At 39.9% G+C, this 21,169-nt stretch overlaps 1 protein-coding gene across 10 annotated transcripts in view; it reads right to left on the reverse strand.

Moving 5' to 3' along the window:
• The window catches only part of PPP1R9A (protein phosphatase 1 regulatory subunit 9A), a 293,914-nt gene extending 279,017 nt beyond the window's left edge, over nt 1–14,897 (reverse strand). For 3 of the 10 annotated variants that reach the window (XM_066353674.1, XM_066353676.1, XM_066353675.1), the window contains exons 1-2: nt 13,856–14,099; nt 10,978–12,573 (exon numbers count right to left, since the gene is read on the reverse strand). In XM_066353674.1, coding sequence (XP_066209771.1) covers nt 10,978–12,360 — 1,383 coding nt within the window. In that variant the 5' untranslated portion in view covers nt 12,361–12,573; nt 13,856–14,099. Of the gene's footprint in view, nt 1–10,977; nt 12,574–13,855; nt 14,102–14,311; nt 14,411–14,710 lie in introns of those variants that run through there. The other 7 variants (XM_066353672.1, XM_066353669.1, XM_066353678.1 and 4 more) reach the window with 5 other exon arrangements.
• Between the last annotated feature and the right edge of the window lie 6,272 nt (nt 14,898–21,169).

Here is a 21,169-nt window from a genome sequence, read left to right on the forward strand (position 1 = left end):
AGGTCTTCCACCATAATACTTACAAGCTTAGCCACAATGTGGGATCAACTTTACCAAGGATTAAAAAGTATGCATTTCATGAATTCAACTGTCAAAGTTCACTCAATCCTTCTTCAGTAATCCATAAATTGTCCTTTCTATCACACATTGACCTCCCAAAAAATTGTATTAAAAATTATTGGAATCTTGGAAACTATTAAAAATCTGTTTTGGGGCCCTGGTCGGTTGGCTCAGCGGTAGAGCGTCAGCCTGGCGTGCAGGGGACCCGGGTTCGATTCCCGGCCAGGGCACATAGGAGAAGCGCCCATTTGCTTCTCCACCCCCACCCCCTCCTTCCTCTCTGTCTCTCTCTTCCCCTCCCGCAGCCAAGGCTCCATTGGAGCAAGGATGGCCCGGGCGCTGGGGATGGCTCCTTGGCCTCTGTCCCAGGTACTAGAGTGGCTCTGGTCGCAGTAGAGTGATGCCCCGGAGGGGCAGAGCGTCGCCCCCTGGTGGGCAGAGCATCGCCCCTGGTGGGCGTGCCGGGTGGATCCCGGTCGGGCGCATGCGGGAGTCTGTCTGACTGTCTCTCCCCGTTTCCAGCTTCAGAAAAATACAAAAAAAAAAAAATCTGTTTTTGCCTTTTTTTTTTTTTTTGGAAAGAAGATAGAGAGAGAAAAGTGGAGACAGTGGAAAGCATCAACTCATAATAGCTGCTTCTCATATGTGCCTTGCCCAGGCAAGCCCAGGGTTTTGAACGGGCAACCTCAGTGTTCCATGTTGATGCTCTATCCACTGCACCACAGGCCAGGCTGCCAACTTCTTAAGTTGTTATTGCTGATCATTCCAATTGTGACCCCCACCACCTTTTTCATATATCTATAATTAAAGCAGTAACATGCTCATTGTAGAAATTTTAGTAAATCCATATATATTCAATATAAAAATAATTTTCTAAACATCACCTTACTCTCTCCCTCCAGCAATAACCAGTTAATATCTTGATATATGTGCTTCCATCTCTCTTCTAGACACACAAATACACACACTTTAATAATAAAATCATGATAAAAATGCAATTAACTATTTATTCTTTTTATCCTACACTATATTATAAAGTATTTGTCATTTTTAAAAATTCTAGAAAACATCATTTAAAATAGTTCTTTCCTATTATATATACATATATATATAATAATGAATGTAACCACCCTATTATTAGCTACATGAGTTCCTTTAATTTTCTACCAAGACAAACAACACTTTGATAAACTTTTTACTAACAATCATTGACCAAAAAAAAAGCAATAAATGTTCAGAATTCATACCCAAAAAAGGTCGATAAACACATAAAAACATTCAAACTCACTTCAACGTTGATACACCAAAATTATGAAAGATACTTTTTACCTACCAAACTGGAAACTATCAAGCATATAAATAATACCAAGCGCTGGTGCAGGGACTGTGAGAAAACCATTCCAATGGAGTGCTAATTGTAAACCAATAAAACCTTCTGAATTCAGGCAGTGTGTACCCAGGGCTTTAAAATATTTTAGCCATTAATTTTACCTTTAGGACTCTTATCTAAATAATCTAAATAATTATAGATGCTGGACAACAACAAAAATCTGTATATAGAATCAATTCCCTTTTAATGTTAATTTAGAGTTAAGCACAGCTAGCAAAAGTCAACGAAGAACTGATCTACATTATTATTCTTGTATTCTGCTTTCCCCATTTTTTTCATGGATTTTCATTTCTGGATTAGCTTTTATTTTTCATAAAGCTTGTTTGTGTGTGTTTTAATGTTCAGTGCCCAACCTTAAAACATTTCTAAGAGGAAATTGCTGCTTTGGGCATAGTATCGAATATAACAACTGACATACAACTTAAATTACTGCACTTTATTATTCTACCCACAGAATGAACTTCTAAAAATAAACATTTTTATGATATTCAAACACTCTACAGTAAAATTTTGCCTTTCCCCATGAGAAATGGTTTTTTAAAAGAAAATATTTATATCAGTTGATTCATTACAAGAACTGTGAATTTGTCCTTTTCTTCCTTTATGTAACAACGTTGTATGTCTATTTTATCTGAAATAAGTGCTCAGTAAAAGAACCCGTCAATATGAGTGGATCTTAAACACCAACCAATAGAGCTGTTTAACTCTCTCATCACTGAGGTTCTTACAATGGAAGAAAACCCTTTCAACAGCCTGAACAGACACCTCTAACTTTGAAGACTAGTTAAAATCCTTGTAGTCAAGATTAGACAACTTTTCCTTATCAACGTACCCTCCATGAAGCTCTGTTCTAACACATTTTTCAAAGAAAATTAGAAGTAAAAAGTAATTTGTGAAGGAGAAGGCCGAAGTGGATGAAAGAGAAAGGTCCACCTCACTGCAGAGTGACAGACTCAAGTCACAGTCACGCCGCTGCTCAAGGCCATACCAGTCAGTGCACAAGCACCAGGGGACACCACCAGCTCCCTGCTCATCTGGTCACTCCCGGAAAGAAGCCTCCATGGTCGGGACTCTGTTTCTCTTTCTCACCCTCGCCAACACTGTGTGTCCCAGTCTAGCTAATTGTATTCCAGCTGGTATAGAAAATAATTTGGGAGATGAACATTCCCCAGAACAAAACTCATTATCTGACTTAAAAAAGAGAGAAGTAGATTCACATGTCTGTGAGCCCTTTCATTTAAAACCACTTTTCCTCATACATAAATACATAAGGAACAGCTTTAACTCTACAAATGCTTCTTAAAAATCCCTCTGAGACAGAGTAAATAAGCAAAGAACAAAACTTTCCTACTAAAACATTGTATTTCCAGATATCTTGATACTCTGCCTGTATCGTTGTCCTTTTTGTAAGGGTGGGTGTGGGAGAAAGAGAAGGCAAGTTAGGATGAAAACTTAGAAATTATGCAAAAAATGATCAATATCTCAATCATGCTGAACTACGCTGTGAAGTTACTTCCAGAACAAAAGTGAGTAAAACAATTAATGTGTCAGCAGCTGTATTACTCTGCACTAAAGAGCCACTCTATAAAAATGTACTCCCTTGGATTTAATATTTTAATCACTTTAAAATTTTTACTATAATGTATAGCATAAATAATATTCTCAAGAGAAATTTAACATAAATTCTTCATTTTGACATTTCAATAAAAGATGTCCAAAGTTTCCTCTTTGAAATGCTAGCACACATTTTTATAATAATGGTATTGTCGGCAAAATAATATGTTTAAAAGATAATCAGGGAATTATAAGATGTTATAGCTGTTGAGAGGCTCTTAATGATAAATTACAAGACAACCTCAGTTGTAAATAAACAAAAAAGGCCTTAAGAAGCCAATTTTTTCCAAGTTTACAGAATATCAAGTATCTTGGTTACTTTCATTATCAGTTAAAAATACTGAATAGTAATATATATTCATATATAAAGTATGCTTCAGTAGACAATGTGCAATACATTATAAACCCATATAACCAGTACATTAAATAAACACCTGCTCAAAATCACTCAACACCCTGATGGTTATATTATAGACAACAGCAAGTATGGCATATGAAATCTATATCAAAATAATGAAGGATGAGGAGAATTTTAAAAATAAAGTGTTAAGTCTGTGAACCATTCTAAACAATGTTAAGCATCATGAAAGCAACAACATTAGAGCAGCAGGATGGAAATAATAATCAGATCATTAGAAAAGGATAAGGACCATTCATGCTAGAAAAGACCAATGTAAAGCTGAAAATCAGCATTAGCACTATTTGTGCCTTTAAAACCCTCCACTGAAGACACACTCTTAAGCAAAGACTTAAGCTGCAGCAATAGCAATTTCAGACCCCATGAACAGAAGCGCAGTGAGCGTCCCAAACGAGGCAGCCGTCCCAGCCACCGCTCTGCTACGTACACTGTTCTCCCGCAGTAACAAATACCTACAGACCCTCTTCCCTTCCTGGTTCCTGCGTCTCCTCAGCTTGTCTTCTTTCTCTCCGTGACATGGAACAGAAGGACAGACAGGATGTGTTGCTCGCACATCCTGCCACTTACTCCTTAGACTATGTCCCCATCCAGAAAATTCTTTTGCCTCTGCTCTCTAGACTCTTCAGTCTGCTGTCCTCACAGTATCTTACATTTGAACATATCCCAAGTCATCTTCACTGTGTCTCCTACATTCCTTTTAAACAGACTACCCCTGATCCCATTTACGTGACCTGTCCAGAAGAGGCAAATCCAAGGAGACAGAAAGTAGATGAGCGTGTGCCAGAGGATGCGGGAGAAGGGAAATTGGGAGCGACTGCTAACAGGCACAGGGTTTCGTTCTAGGGTGTTGGAAATTTTCTAGAATTAGAAAATAGTGACAGTCACACAACACTGTAAATATACTGAGAACCACTGAATGGTACACTTTAAAATGGTGCATTTTATGTTATTTGAATGTTCTCTCAATAAAAAAATTGCCAGTTAGAAATGAAAATAAGCACGTGCATAAGCATGCATGTGTGCACTCACACAGCATGTGTCTTCTCCTAACTTGCCTTTGACCTTGCAAAATAATCGACGCCCAGAGTGGAATTATTCAAGCGGAAGCTGAATGATCATCTGTCAGCAATATGCTCTTGAAGGGCTAACCGAAGACAGTGGGAAATTACACTAGATTACGTTTAAGTACTTTTCACCTTTAAGTTGCTATGTCACAAACCAAAATGATGTGATTAGAACCAGGGGACGTGTTTTAAAGTGACCAGGAATAAAAAGTATGAAGCATTACTTGAAAAGTTTTCTTCCTATTCAAAAATGAGAAGCTGTCGACTATCAGGAAGCAAAAGGATGAAAAATGAAATAGATCCAGAACGGAAGAGCGCAGAAAAATTCTTTTAAAATATTAAGTAAGTCAGATAACAGCATAAAAACCAAGAAATAATATTCAAGATGTGTGCAGTCGAAGCAAACACCTGATGAATAATACTCGAAGTTTAACATAGTAACGTTTGTTTTGTTTATACAGAACCTGTCCTCTATCTAATTGTATATTTCCACAGGAATTCTGAAACCTTTTTCTCTTTGAGTGGTGAATAGGATATTAGAGAAAAGCTAGTGCAGACGAGATTTAAATCACATTACTGCCAAGGGGCACATAACTGGGTTAATAAGGTAAACAATATATGAATAACATAATAAAGTTATTGTCCCCCAAATTCAGTCTCTTACCTTTAAAGTCCATTTACTCAACAACTAGTGTCCTCTGTGAGGAAGTTTAAAGAGGAAGATAAAATATTATTACAAGTAATACAAAAAGCAGGAATCTTTAAATCTTTCTACTACAAAAACATGACAGCTAATGCCTGTAACATTTTGCTGTTCAGAAGAATTCTTTTTTCCATGCCAAATGATCAATACTCGGGTTTTTAAAAAAGAGAAATCCATATACACACTCGCTATTAGGAAAGGGATTCATTCAATAAATATTCATTATTTGATTTTACACAGTACATTAAAATATTTGATATGTTTACCTGATTATGAACTGTAGGTTACAAAACATCAAACAAAACCTAAAAGGAAGTCCAATTTAAATACTATGACATCAAAGTTATCCAAATAACAGCAAGCTAAGTAAGATGACAATTCCTATACTCTCTAGAAACATTAATTTAGATATTCAAAAGAATGAAAGAGACAAAAATTTTGAGTCTATCAAGAACTTCCTCCTCCTGTCTTTTCATACACAGTCTAAAATTTTTAATGACCAAACTCCTTATGAATTTAGGGATCGTAATGTACTTTGTTACCCAGAAACAGAGCACTTTATGCACTTTACAAGTTTACACCTGTTTCATCTTCAAAGAATATTATTCCACACAACCAGCCACATACAGCAAACCCATCTGGAAAGTAGATTTGTTAAAAGAGCTTCCCCAGCATTTCAGAACCAGCCCCTTTCAGATCCAGGAGATTGTCATTCAAAATCATATTCCAAAGAGTAGTCTGTGGACCAGAAGCAAGCATCAACATCAACACCAACTTGAGAGCTTGTTAGAACATGGGTAATCTTGCCCCAGACCTAATATTTTGTGAGTTTGCTGTACTATTTGAGCATTACTGAGAATATTAAATTCTGTTACACGGGTTGAAAATTTCATAAGTGATAGTATTTGATTATATCATAAGCTAGTAGCTTATGAAAGAGGCAACACTCAGAGGCTCGATTAAGTATAGATAGTGAAACCTTATAAAAGGCAAAATCCCTAAGATGTGTTAAAAATAAGTAAGTTAGTAACCTGTAAGACACACCAAAATAGAAAACATGACGGAACCAACAAGAGGTTTACTTGCAAAAAGAAAGGGTGGAAGGATCAGGTTATCATCACGCCATCTCTGGATGGACAGCTATGTGTTCTCCATTTCAGTAACCCACCGAGGACACTCAGGATGGTCCTGTCCTGTACTCAAAGATGCCCTACCCAAGAAATGCAAATAAATGCATGGCTCATTAGCAAGCAAACTAGCAAATCTACAGCTGTATCTAAATGTTCGTGTTCACACTCTCTTCAATAGAGCAAATATGACTCATTAGCCCAGGGCATCATTAGTCAGTGGAGTCCTGGCTCAAATACCAACGTTACGTGTCCTCAGAACCACACCATCAGTGAGGACGGCTGAGGAAAGAGGAATAGAACATATGAACACTGTGTAGCCGGGGCTCAGGTAGCGTGGTCCTTCCAAAACTGTTAACCCTGTAAGTATGTTCACTTACTCCACGGCTTTCCTCTCGCTTCTGGCTGTGGGTTTTAAAGTGAGTTGTTAAATCATATGATTCAAGCATTTAAGTGTAGTTGCTGAGCCTCTCTATGCCATAATCTCTGAAATAGCTGGTAGTATACTTGGAGGCTAACCATTATATCAAGGTAACTGCCCACAGGACACCTACTGAATCACAAATCCACATTTTAAAAGGTCCCCAGGTGATTCATATGCATATTAAGTTTAAGAAACACTGAGCAAGACTGTTAGAAAGAAAAAGCTCCACAAAGACAGAAACTGGGATCTCAGAACTCTGCTCAAGACATCACCCTGAAAAAAGGGCCTTGTGTACCCCCCACCCCGACACCTTGGAGCCCCACGTGACGGAGAAAATGCCACAGGAGCTGTTCTCCAGATCTGCCACGTAGGGTTTAGAGCAGGGGTCCCCAAACTGCAGCCCCCTGAGGCCATTTATCCGCCCCCGCCGCACTTCCGGAAGGGGCACCTCTTTCATTGGTGGTCAGTGAGAGGAGCATAGTTCCCATTGAAATACTGGTCAGTTGGTTGATTTAAATTTACTTGTTTTTTATTTTAAATACTGTATTTGTTCCTGTTTTGTTTTTTTACTTTAAAATAAGATATGTGCAGTGTGCATGGGGATTTGTTCATAGTTTTTTTTATATTCTGGCCCTCCAATGGTCTGAGGGACAGTGTAAAAGGTTTGGGGACCCCTGGTTTCGAGCGACCCTGCTGCCCTTGGTGAGTGTCCTTTGAGCCCAGCTCTGTAAAGCTCTACACAGTTTGTGAAAACACTCCGAAAAGTATAGCCCAGTGCACCCAGGCATGGCCTCTGCAATCTCCTTCTTACTGGGAATTAGGAAAATACCCTTTTTCAGGGACATGTTATCTCAAGAACATCTATCCAAAGGACATAAGCTCCTGGAAATGGAAAAAGGGATCTGACCTCCTTAATAAAGCTGCAGTGACCTTAAAAAGATCATCAGAAACAGAACTGAGTAGAGAACCTTGGAGACACTTCCCACCTCCCAGCAGCTTCTACTCCAGTCACTTTATGTATTTAGTTTCTCATCGTTCCTGACATATAGTCGGGGCTCAACGACTGTTCAGAATTAACAGGAAAATGAATGAAAAATGTCACACTTTCTATCCTTGATTTATCTAAGAGAGATTTAATTAATTTCATCCCTTGGTTTTGAGAATTCCTGAGAATGAAGGCAAAATTCCACATCTCATTAGCATGGCTCATAACCCTCCTTTCACTCCCTATCTCAAAGTTGGAGTTTCTATTTTCTATTATTAACCCCATTATAGTTTTCCAGGACACTGTGATCCAACCATTTCTAAAAGTCAGCAACAATTATGCAGAAGGAATATGCTACACAGGAAACATCAGCTCTGGTTTGGATGATTTTTTAAGTCCAGATTGAAGATCTGATTTAAGATCAAGGGAAATATCTATTTAAAACAGCTACAGAAGAATTGAAATAGAAACTGAGGACCTCACAGATGCAGAGATCATAAACAAGATCTAAAAACAAGACGCTCAAGGTGTTGAGAATTTTTATCCTAGTGAAGGATGACAGTTTCGGGATTAGTATGTAGAAGTTCTAAAGATCATTTCTGTAAAAGAATATGCTCCTTAATGCTCTGAAAGAGGGAGTGTGTTTAAATTTCAAAGGGAAAGACTTCGGTTGGAAATTATAAGTGCCCATTCTATAAATAATGCTTTATAAAAAGAATAAAGCAACAATCTGTGGAATAGCTCAGTGTATTCCCTTCCAAATGATCGATCCGATACTGTTCACTCCATGAATCTAGCACAGCCAAGGGCAGTTAAAGTACTCATTAGACATTTCAAGACAAGTTTTTACACTGTTATATGGGTTTCAAATACCATGTCTTCAAGAACTGACTCTACAAACTCACAGAGGAAAGAGGTAACCTTGTAAGTTTTTGCTCTCCAGCAGCTAATCGCATGAAAACAGACACACGATAAGCCTTCAATAAATACTTACTGAATTTAATTAAGTATTACCACTCTCTGAGGCAAAAATGTAAAGGGGATATTCATCTAAACACTACCAGCACCAGCATCAACCAGTAGAAAAGTAGCTCTTAAATTCCTAAGTGAATCCACTTACATGTTATACAATAAGAACAACAAGAAAGAGTAATTGTCTTATTCAATACAATAGGCAAAGAATGAATCTTCTGTTTGCAAAGTTAATCCACTCCAACTAGTACTGTTAACTGCCCACTAAAATGCAGGGCATTATCTCTCTGTTTCACTAATCTTTTGCTTGATCTATGTTCTTGATGAAATGTGTTCAACTTAAATGTATGTAATCTATTTCATTCTCTGTTAGATGAAAATACACGGTATCTTTATTGCATAAAAATTAAAAGGCAAAATGCTTACTGGTATTAAGCAATAGTAGAATAATTTCAAAATATCATACCCAAAAACCTGGTTTGATCACATATGAACAGCCACCTTTCAATTATAAATCCTTTCAACTTCACTGAACCTGTGCAGTTATATTTTGGTCAGCATTAGGTCCCAAACACAAAGCTGATGCCCCATTTGGTTGAAGGCACAGCCCTCTCCTTGATAAACTTTCATAAGCTGCCAACCCCATTAGAGAGTCAGTCACTGGTTTTAACAAACTCCTTGAAGAGTTCATTCCGTTATTCTTGCCTTGCTTGATGTGAAACAATTTCATCTTATTGCTTTCTTCCTAAGGGGTAGAAAGATGATGTTCAAAAGAGAGCGCTTGCAAAGTCAACGTGAACTGTCAAATTCAGGAGCTCACTGAACAGGCCTGGAACAGGCTCCCTAAAGAGAGTGCCTGGAATTGGGGGACAGGATAGAGAATAACAAAGGGGCTAATCTAAGCACTGCCAAGAAACTTGGCTTACTCAGAAATGAGACTCACATCTCTAGGTATTTTAAACACAATTGAACCTGACATGCCCCATTCTGATCCAGAATTTATACTAATGAAATGAAAGTTTTCCAGCTAACACCTGCAGACAGTCAAAGATTAGTACTTTATTTTGAACAGTATTACACAATCAAAGCAAAGTCAGATTTCTCTGTCCCATGTAAACTACACACTTTACAGCCTTATGTGGGAAGCTGCATGAGGTAGAAATGACAATAGACAGTGATTAGAGATTTTGAGAAAATTTCAGATGATACCATATCAAATTCCAAGTCTATTCTATATACACTGTGTAAGCCAGCAGTCCCTAGAAAGTGGTTTCAAAAAACACATTCTTCCAGCACGACCCTCCAGATTCCCCCGGGGGGGGGGGGCAGAGGGGGAACTGAAGGGCAAGTGCACTTTGAAATAGCACTCCAGGGGACGGTGACACTCATCCTCCTGTCCGGGTTGCCATTACCCGCTAACAACAGTTCGCCACCCTGTTGCTGATGTACATTGTGCTATACACCAAATGTGAACTAATGAAGTTGTTAGTGGACCGCATCTGAATTCAGCTGGCATTTATCCAGTTTGTAAGAGGGAAAAATAAATCCGTGAAGGACAAATCAATGTAACTTCCTCTCACAAAATTTCATTTTTAGGCTACAGATCAAATTCTGAATGCAAAGCTATTTACAGCCATAGCCTTCCAATTTAAAGTATTTAAGCCCTCTGATACATTTCTCTGAATCAAACTTTCACTACTGAGTAGCAGTACAAAAAAATAAAAAAATGCTCCAACATTCTTCACAATCCACTTAAAGGGATAACTCAGATATTTTTTAAGCAAGGAGATAAAAGAGTATTATTTCAAGGCTACCATAAGTCTCCATTGTGCATTATATTATCCTAGTGTTTAGTTTCAGGAAATGTTATTACTTATGTGTAATTGGGATAAAACTATTATAGAAGAAGTTCTATTTCAAACTCACAGTCCTGATTTTCACTGTTCATATAACCACACTCCAGTCCACTGGAAAGTATCTCACAGTCCCAAACTTCTTCAACTTTAATATTATTCCATACTGGCTTAACTCTAAAGCACATTAGGAAATACGATGGCTATCTCCCCAACCCCAGACTTTTTAAAACACCTGACAGCATGTATATATACCAGCAACCTTGAATTCCTTATAGTTGTCAAAATCTGCTCTGCATACAGTTAGGCCCAAGTACTTAGAACACTTAGAAGAAACTTGGAAAACAAACTGAGAAAACATACTTACCTTAATCGGAGCACTACTAAACTTAATTTTTCTATTTGCTGGGATATCCTCTTCTTCTGGCAATCCAACGATTTCCGAGTATTCCATGTCAGGTTGATAGTAATTATTTTCATCACTGTCTTCCTGCTCATCCTGTTCAGTGCCTGTCTCTCCCCAGTCTGAATTATACCTGGATCTCACCCTATACACATTATAGTCACTGTGCATGTAAACATGGGAACTCTCAATATTACTTGAATCTTCGGATCCTTCCTTCCCTCGACTGGGTCCAGAAGCATCGGGAGAGGGAAAAACCCCACCTGCAAGTTCCTTCTTCTGTGGCATTGCTGCCTCGTTCCCCACCAAATTAGCTTTGGCATCTTCTGAAGGTTCAGTTTGTGGTGAAAGGATGTCCGACTCTGGCATTGCCTTATTCTTAGCACAAGGTTCTTCAGAAATGTTGTCGGGAGTCTCTTGGGGAGACGTGGAGTCCTCGGCTTCCTTGCTCTGCTGTGTCTCTTCACTGGGTATCGAAGCTAGAGAGGTACTTTTCGAAGCCACTTCTGGTACTGGAGATGCGTTACTCTTCTGAGCATCCTCTGACTCATCACCGTGTTTGTTTGGAGGAGACCAAGAATTGGAATCCTTAAGGTGGCCAAAGGTGTCAAGATTTGTAACAGTCACAGCTGGTAAATTCAGAGGATAATGCCCAGTCACTGAGTATTCGTTGTTTTCAGCCTTCTCAGAAATGATGGAACTGGGGGAATCGGTGTTCTCAAATACTGCACTCAGTTGACTCACAGTTGGGGAGACAGCCTCTGTTCGGGAGCTAAGGCTATCCAAGGAGTCAGTACTGCCTCTGTTGGACTTTGAACCCCCCCATTCATCCTGAGGTTCACTCCCTCCAGCTTTCTCTTTTTTGGGGGAATAACGGTTGTTTTGTCCTGATTCGTGCACACTTCTCTCAAACAACTTCCGAGTTTCTGTGAACTTAGAATACGAAGGGCCATCATGCATTGTGTCAAATCTACTAATTCGTTCTGAAACAGAGGACTCCAACTTAACAACTGAGCCATCTGTTTTCTCCAAAAATTCTTTGGGCTTCATTCTTCTCTGAGGAGATGAAGGTCTACCTTTCCCCCTTGTTTTGGCAACGACTGCAGCATTCTCACTGGGTTCCATACCCATCTGCATAAACAGATTTTTAATTCTGTTGACATTGGAGCCATATTTCCTCCCCCTGCTCTGCTGGGAGCCCTCACCTTCCTTTGTCTTTTGTTCCCCATCTGACTTGGGCTTGTCAAAGGTGCTTTTCAGAGCCTGGAACTCAGTTCTATATGCATTCCTGTGAGGAGAGGCACTTCTGAGAGTGGTTCGTTCTCCTGAAGACTCGGTTTTCAACATTTTCACTTCAGGGTGAAAAGCCAATGTTCATAATGATCAGGAAGAACACCAGAAAACACCTCTCTTCTCTAATCACCAGTATTTGATCAAGAAAAAGTACCTCTCAACTGGCATACTGTGTCAGTGATCCTCACAACAGGTGTATTAGGAAATTATTCAGTCAAGAGTTACACAAAATGGCTTTCTCAAAGCAAGACTAGGGTAGAGGTTCATCTGTAACAGAAAAGAATGAATTTCTGAATTCATTTACTTATTTGAATTTATGTTTACTCAACCAACATAAACTTTTCAAAGTGGCTTCAAACAGAGGAAATTACTTATTGAAACTGGAATTTTAAAGCTTTAAAAGTTACAACTTTTAAAGTAATAACTCTGATTGGTCTTTGGTAAGAAGATGTTTCAAACACAATTCAGAGATCTCTACCAAAATCATATACATAAACACACACATCCAAGTTACACACAAGCACAACTGAAAGCAATACTTTCACCCAAGTTTTGGTTGCTTTTGTGAATCACCTTTAAAAAATCAGCAGTTCCTATATCTTTAAGAAATCAGACAACTGTACAGAAAAAAAAAAAAGAACATTCAGGACTTTTCATATCAGACAAAACTTATTCTTTCTGTATAAATACAACTAAAAGTTTGAAATCTATGTTAACAAACTCCAAAACATGCTGTAGAGGCTTATCTCCCTCTTTCTGGTCCAATGTTCTCATTTACAGCATCCCCAAAACAACACTAGTGCAATTTCAGACCAAAACATGCAGAACAAAGTTCTTAAATGGCAATAAGTTTCACTCTAACTCCAGCTATAGCAAATATTTGGAAGTTTCCTAAGAGTGGATATTATTAACTACATGGAGGGATGTAGGATGTCATGGGAATAAAAGCATGAGAATGTGACGATCAGAAAGCAAATGTACCATGAAACCTTTTTTCATAGCCCTGATTTGTTTATTCCTAGTTGCCTGTAACTTACTACAAGCTCAGAACACAACGCAATGCAGGCTTGCTGGTCTCCTGGAGCCCACAGCTGGATTTTATATCAATAGGCCAGCAATAAATACTTCAAGATTTTTGAGGAGCAGACCATGTAGTTGTAAAGATTTTTCATTTTGTTTTGGTTTTGGTTTTTAATATTAGGCCGAGCCACTATCAGTCTCAACGCACCATCAACTGAGGAAGCACACACTTTCACTTAAATCGTCTCCAAACTCGGCTCTTGGCCCAGCACGCATGCATGGCCCATGCAGACAAACAAGAAAGGCTTTCGAGTGTGGTGCCTGGTTTTTGGTAAGGAAGGCATCGACAATCTCCTTCTACCCTGGCATTTGCTTCAGCCTCACACACCCTCCCCTCCCCCTCCCCACCCTTCTCCCTCCCCCGCCTATTCGAGCCCTAGGGGGCGGGAGCGGGGAGGGGGGGAAGAGATGGGGCCGCCGGGGGATTCAAAACCTGCCCTGACAAAAGACAAACATAAATAACACCAACTTGAGAGGCGGCCGATTCCCCAGCCAGGTTCGGGACGCAGTCCCTCGGCCCCGGGGCAGGGCCGGAGAGCAGGTGACGCCAAGCGCTATGGTAGGAGGTCGCAGTCTAGCTTTGTGCCAAGAAGCACCTGAAGTCCTAACACATTGGCTGCGGCTCCTGGCGGCTGCCAGGCGGATCCCAGTGTGGCACGGGGAGAGCCGAGCTCCCTGGCCACGTTTAAAAAGGAAAAAGAAAAAAACCATACAGGGTAATGATCATAAATCCCTTTGTTTTTTTCCTCCCAATGTGCCAGGAAACAATAGATCCCACTGATAATGTCTCCAATCCTCAACCTGGTGCTCCAACCACAGCCCACCCCCACCCCCAGCCTGCAAGTCAGCCTTTGTACATCCCGATTTCTCCCTCTCCCTCTCCACCCTCCCCAACTCCTCGCCCCGCGCACAGCCTCCCCCTTACCCGAGAGGGAACCGCCGCCGGCGGGAGGTCGGGCGGCCGCGCTCCCACCCTCCTCCCAGGCGCCCCCGCCCCCCGGTGGCCGCTCGGCTCCGCGCCGCCCTCGCGGTGCCCTCCGCCCGATCCTCACGGCGCGGCGCGCAGGGCGGCTGCGGCGGCCGCTTCCACGCGCGCCGCGGCCCCCACGCGCGCCCTGCCGGCGGCGGGGCTCCCCAACGCCATTGCCGCCGGGCCCCGGGCGCCCACACTCGCGGGCGGGCCTGGGGCCGGGACGTCCCGGCCCGGGAAGGGGCTTCGCCCACGTGCGGCCACCCGCGCGGGCCGCCGGGCCGGCCAGGGAGTCGGGGTGTGATGGGGGCGAGGCCGCGGGCCGAGGAAGGCCTGGGGTAACAGGTGCCTCACCTCGGCTGCGGGGATTAACTCTAGGGCCGCGGAGAGAGCCCGGCAGCAAAATCCCAGGAGAGGGAGCGAGAGGGAGCCTCTGGCGGCCGACCGAGGGCGAAAAGCACCGGCCCCAGGCGCGGCCGCCCCACCCCCTCGGCGGTGGGCGAGGGGCCGCGGGTCCCGGGGCACGGCCTGCACGTGTGGGGCTCGCCCACCTTTATCAGGGGCCCTGGCGGGGCGGCAGCTGCGGTCTTGGGCTACCCGATGCTGGAGCCCCACAGTCTGCTGTTAGCTCCGTGACCCCAGGGCATCGCAGCCCCAAGCCATTCCCCTGCCTGGGCCGCCCACACCTGGCTAGGCCCAGCGCCCAGATTCCGTGTGGCCTCCACCTAGCCCGCTGCACTCCACCCACCACCTACCTTGACCTTCAGCTCTACTACTGAAAGGAAAGGGATGGGGAAGTCTCCTGACATTCTTCAGGAGATTAATTTTTAGACCCTCGTCATTTTATAAATAACTGTTCAGTATCCTCTCCTTCCTACCTTCCTCCCTCCACCAAATACTAGAAGTGTTACAGCCTTAGTGCAAGGTATAAAACTGATCGTGACCATCGATATAGACCTTTAAACCAATCTTCTCAAAAACCATATGGAGCAAAAATTCTTAAGAGGATAATTTTTCAAGAAAGTAAAAGCATGATTCAGAAATATAAAATGAAGCTGTGTCAGAAATGTTACTTGACTCATTAATTAGGGAGGGAAACAGCAAGATCTTGCAACACATCCAAATGCAACAGTGAGAAGCGGACCTTTATAACAATCAGGAAAGAGGCAAAACTGGTTAATATATAAAGTACCAAAATATGTTTTGAATTATCTGTTCGACAGGCAGTGATCAATTGTGTCTCTAAGGAACAAAATAATTCTCCTTATCTATAGGTAAGAACCATAAATTTCTAAAGCATATAGATTAGTAAAATAGCCCTAGCCGAAGGCAGTCAGAGGTGCAGACTACCGAAAAACCACATAACTCCACATTCCTGTAGATAACATCCAGCATTCCATTGAAAGGACACCCAGTAATTTTTTTGCCCCTGTCAGAGTCTTATACAAGTTTTCCCAACAACACTGTTATTATATGTATTTTACAGATAGGAAAACTGAAGTTTAGGTTTCATAACATACCACAGCTTTATCTGCTAGTAAATGATTAGAGCTGGTTAGGAACTGGACAGGTCTGCACGCAGAATCTATACCCTGGGAGCAAAATCTCTCTTTTTAAGGGGGCTTTGTAGTTCATCTACACATCTTTTATTTTGAGCAGTGAATTTTTTTCTTCAAGTCTCACCAAATTTTAGGTACTTTCCCAAGAAATTGGCATTCTCTGCCTATGAAGTCGATGTCACTTCTTAATGCATAAACAAACCTAATAGACAACATGAGGGGGATGTGGTTCCAGCCTCCACTTTGGAAAGAACGTTTGTGCTGTCTTGGGTAATTTAAAGGACAAGTTCCTGTCATTTATTTGCAGAATGAAAACCATGTTTTTTTAGGAGAATAACCTAAATAAATGCAGGAACCTAGTCACTGAATCCTGTCTATAGAAGAATCAGAGTTGGCAATAAAATCAGTCTTACACCTCTTTGCAAAAAAATAAAGATGATTCATAAAGATAAGCAGCCTAAAGAATTTAGTTGGTGTTTCTCTGATACCAAAATAAACAGACAGCCAACTAAATGGGAACTGATATTTTCAAACGACAGCTCAGATAAGGGCCTAATATCCAAAATTTACAAAGAACTCATAAAACTCAACAACAAACAAACAAACAATCCAATAAAAAAATGGGAAGAGGACATGAACAGACACTTCTCCCAGGAAGAAATACAAATGGCCAACAGATATATGAAAAGATGCTCAGCTTCATTAGTTATTAGAGAAATGCAAATCAAAACTACAATGAGATACCACCTCACCCCTGTTAGATTAGCTATTATCAACAAGTCGGGTAATAACAAATGTTGGAGAGGCTGTGGAGAAAAAGGAACCCTCATACACTGTTGGTGGGAATGTAAAGTAGTACAACCACTATGGAGGAAAGTATGGTGGTTCCTCAAAAAACTGCAAATAGAACTACCTTATGACCCAGCAATCCCTCTACTGGGTATATACCCCAAAACCTCAGAATCATTGATACGTAAAGACACATGTAGCCCCATGTTCATAGCAGCATTGTTCACAGTGGCCAAGACATGGAAACAACCAAAAAGCCCTTCAATAGAGGATTGGATAAAGAAGATGTGGCACATATACACTATGGAATACTACTCAGCCATAAGAAATGATGACATCAGATCATTTATAGCAAAATGGTGGGATCTTGATAACATTATACGGAGTGAAATAAGTAAATCAGAAAAAAACAAGAACTACATGATTCCATACATTGGTGGAACATAAAAACGAGACTAAGAGACATGGACAAGAGTGTGGTGGTTACCAGGGGTGGGGGGAGGGAGGACGCAGGAGGGAGGGAGGGAGAGATTTAGGGGGAGGGGGAGGGGCACAGAGAAAACTAGATAGAGGGTGGCGGAGGACAATCTGACTCTGGGCGAGGGGTATGCAACATAATTTAATGACAAGATAACCTAGACATGTTTTTCTTTGAATATATGTACCCTGAATTATTAATGTCATCCCATTAACATTAATAAAAATTTATAAAAAAAAAAAAAAAAAGAATTTAGTTGGTGTTTCTTTTTTTTTGAAATGTGAACCTTCTAGAAAAAGTCAGACTGAAAGAATCAATGACAGAGTTTTAAAAATATAATGCTGATAATTTAAAATTCTTGGGTTGCCAATAATCTGCTTTCTACTCTTAACCCTTATCTGAATGTTTGAAGGCCCTGTTAGGCCAGTAGTAATCCAATACATATGACTGTTTTACTTTAAAATAACTAAAATTAAATGCAATTAAAAATTCAGTTCCTTATTCCCATTTGCAACATTTGAAGGACTCATTGGCTACCTGTGGCTAGTGGCTACCCTATTAGACCCTGTGGACACAGAATATTTCTGTCACAGACATCTCTATTGGGCAGTGCTCTCCTGGGCAACACTGGCACTTCTACAAATTAGGAAAGGCATAATATACTGGGTTAAAAATTAGTTCTGTAATAGATCATTAATATATTCGGGATTCGAGGTCATAAGTTTTTCATGCTCCAACGGAAAGAGGGGGGTGGAGAGAGTGTTACAACATAGAATGTGAAGTTTAGTGTTGACATGCAGGGCATCCAAACGCAATGTACTGGGGTGAGAGGGTTGATTATCACATATGACTTCTTTCCTAAATTATATAGCATATTGTAAGCTGTTATTCTGATTTCCTTCGTAACTATTAATATCACGATTAGTAAGAATAGACTACGAGATTAGTTAATAAACAAAAAGTACAAAATGTATCCTACACTGTTTGTGGGGGATTCTAAATATATTTTTAAGTTTGCATAATGGGTACTCTGAGTAACTATCCCCCCTAAATTCATAGCAGGAGGCACCTGGCTGATTTTGTATTAATAGAAGTACATAAAGGAAAAGAATAAACAAATATAAAGGTCTCTAGAATAATTTCTTTAGGCAAAATAATGAGAAAATAACTCCTATAGGTAATTTTACACATAACTTTAGCATAAAAGAATATTTTACTCATACTACTATCTTTTTCTTTTTTAACCAGTATTTATTTTTTAAAAAACCACTTGGCCCTGGCCAGGTGACTTTGTGAATGAAGCGTCGTCCAGGTGCACCAAGGTTGCGAGTTCAATCCCTAGTCAGGGCACATAAGAAAAGCAATCAATGAGTGCATAACTAAATGGAACAACTAAGTGCAGTATTGAGTTGATTCTTCTTTCTTTCTCTCTCTCTCTTTCCCCTTCTCTGTGTCTCAATCAATGGAAAAATTAAAAAATAAGAAAAATTTGTGGATGATAATAAGGCATTTTACCAAAAATTTAGCTATAACTGCTTATTGTATTTTACTTTATTTTTTACAACTGCTTATTTTACATTTGTAAATATCAGACAGCTTTGTTGCCTTTCCTGAGATCAGTCTGATTTTGTGATGCTTGTCTTAAAATTAAGCTTAAATCAACAAATGGATATTGTAATCTACACTGTGTCATTTCTGACCAAATAAATTGATGAGACAGCATGATTTTCTACCTACATTCGTGGCTGGGCCATGTCATTGAAAATTTATACAGTCATCTTAGTCTATTTCTTGTTCTACAATCCAGCCAGTATTTTGGCTTTACAGCCTAAAAGGAGGCTAATAGGTTCGAATATTTACTTTTATTTGCTACAAGTAATAAACTATAGAACTTCTTGGGATTTCTTAAAATAATTTTTAAGTTATTCATATCTTTAAACTTTTTATTGATTGGTTTGAGGGGGAGAAAGAAACATCGACTTGTTATTTTACGTATTTATGCATCATTGGTTGATTCTTGTGTGTGCCCTGACCGGGAATCAAACCCGCAATCTTAACAAATCAGGACAATACTTTAACCAATTGAGCTACCCAGCCAGAGCCAAGTTATTATTAATATCTTAGCTTTACATATAAACTACAGCAGATTTACACAGTGTGTTTAGACCGAAGTTATGTATCTTCTCTTTGTTCCCTATTTTTAGTTTATTTGGTTGCCCACACAAAATACAGAAAACCAAGAGTTTTATCAGACTAGACGTTGGTATGCCGTTTTCATTACTGTCACTGTTACTGAGGTTGAAACAATAGCTGTGATACCCATTGTTTTCAGTTTTCCGTTTTATAGTGGTGCAAATCACATGTTTAAAAAACAAGTGGGAGGTATTTATCTGCTTCTACAGCAGCAGATTAACCCTCTGGCTATAGGAGTCTAGTAGTGGAACTCGATCTGCCAGTCCTGCACCCACAGGGTGTACCTGAACTCTGGCATCCTTGGGACTGACATGTTGTCTATTCTGCTTCAGAATAATTTATTTTGAAACTGGAACAAATGGGAGAGACATGGTGATCCTTCAGAGAGAGCAGTTAGCAAAGTGTCAAACTGAGATTCAAATAGAAACATTGTCCCGGGTTTCATATTCCATCCTCTTTTATCCTAGAGATGCTAAATCTAATTCTTGAGCTAGATGATAGCACGGCTCCTCTTAGCACACAACTGGTCAGGGGGAGAGTTGTCCAAAGTACTCTTAGTTGTGAAAATATGGAGGACGGAATCAAAGAATAACAATGGTACTTCAATAGCTTCTCTATTCCATGGTAATTAGCCCTGGTGAATGAATTATTAAAGTAAATAAATAAACACCCAGTTTCCCTACAGTTAAACAGGAGATTCCAGTGATTTTATTTCCAATTTCAGTTTAGTTCCAGTAATAAAACCTCCTTGAGGAGGTCCATTGTAGCCCCACTTTTACAAAACGCAGATTATAAAAAACTGCATTTTAAGAAAACTCTAGTACTTAATTTATAGATGTGATCATATGCTTTTCAAAATAAAAAGAAATTTGCTATGAAGTTGTTAGTACTTTTTCCACAGGTTCTTAGCCATAATCCTGTTGTCCAGCATAGACTTATTAATTATCACTATGTTAACACATAGTTTCAAATAAAGTTTGAAAATATATCATAATGCCTTACACGTTTTTATACCATTAACTTTTTGAATTGGATGAATAATGAACAAATACTTGTCCTATTCAGTGGGCAGGTCTTGAGCGACCAATCCTCTTCTCTGACCTATTTTTGTCACCAGCACTGCAATTGTATTTGGAAATGTTGCTGAACTTAGTTTCTTCTTAAGCCACCACAAACTTCTTTGCTCAACTAGTAGATTTGATGTACTACAAAATAATGTATACAAAGTATACATATTTTGCAAATTCATAACTTGGGCTTATCTCAAAAGCCTCGGAAATTAAGCAAGGCCAGCAACATACAATCAAATGATAGACTACCACATGTTTACCCAAAAGAAAGTTGAGCCAAGACCAAATAAGGCATTTAGATGCATAAATAAATAAGTCATTTATTATGTGATGTAGTTTTGTTTTCTGAAAAGCAAATATACCTTCAAAATTCTAACACTTAGCTTAAACTTGGCACTAGTATACTCTGGGATGAGTGCTGACCCAGAAACTTACATATTTACATAGAGGAACAGTTTCCAAAGTGTGTGTCCATCATCACCACCTCATTAACACCATTCTGATTGTTTCTGTGGGATTTTCGAATGCAAGGTCATTGCATATTTTGCTTTAAATGAAATTGTTTCCAACTATGGAAGATATGACTTCTCTGCAAGATTCTAACCATATGTTTGAGTATATAAAACCTAAGAACATTGAATACACAATTCAGAACTAAAAGGGATCAATAAAAGTAACACAAAATGTTTCTAATAAATTACTGTCTTGAAGGCTCACCTTGTAG

This window comes from Saccopteryx leptura, chromosome 12, assembly GCF_036850995.1.
Source record: "Saccopteryx leptura isolate mSacLep1 chromosome 12, mSacLep1_pri_phased_curated, whole genome shotgun sequence".
Taxonomy (NCBI): Eukaryota; Metazoa; Chordata; class Mammalia; order Chiroptera; family Emballonuridae; genus Saccopteryx; species Saccopteryx leptura.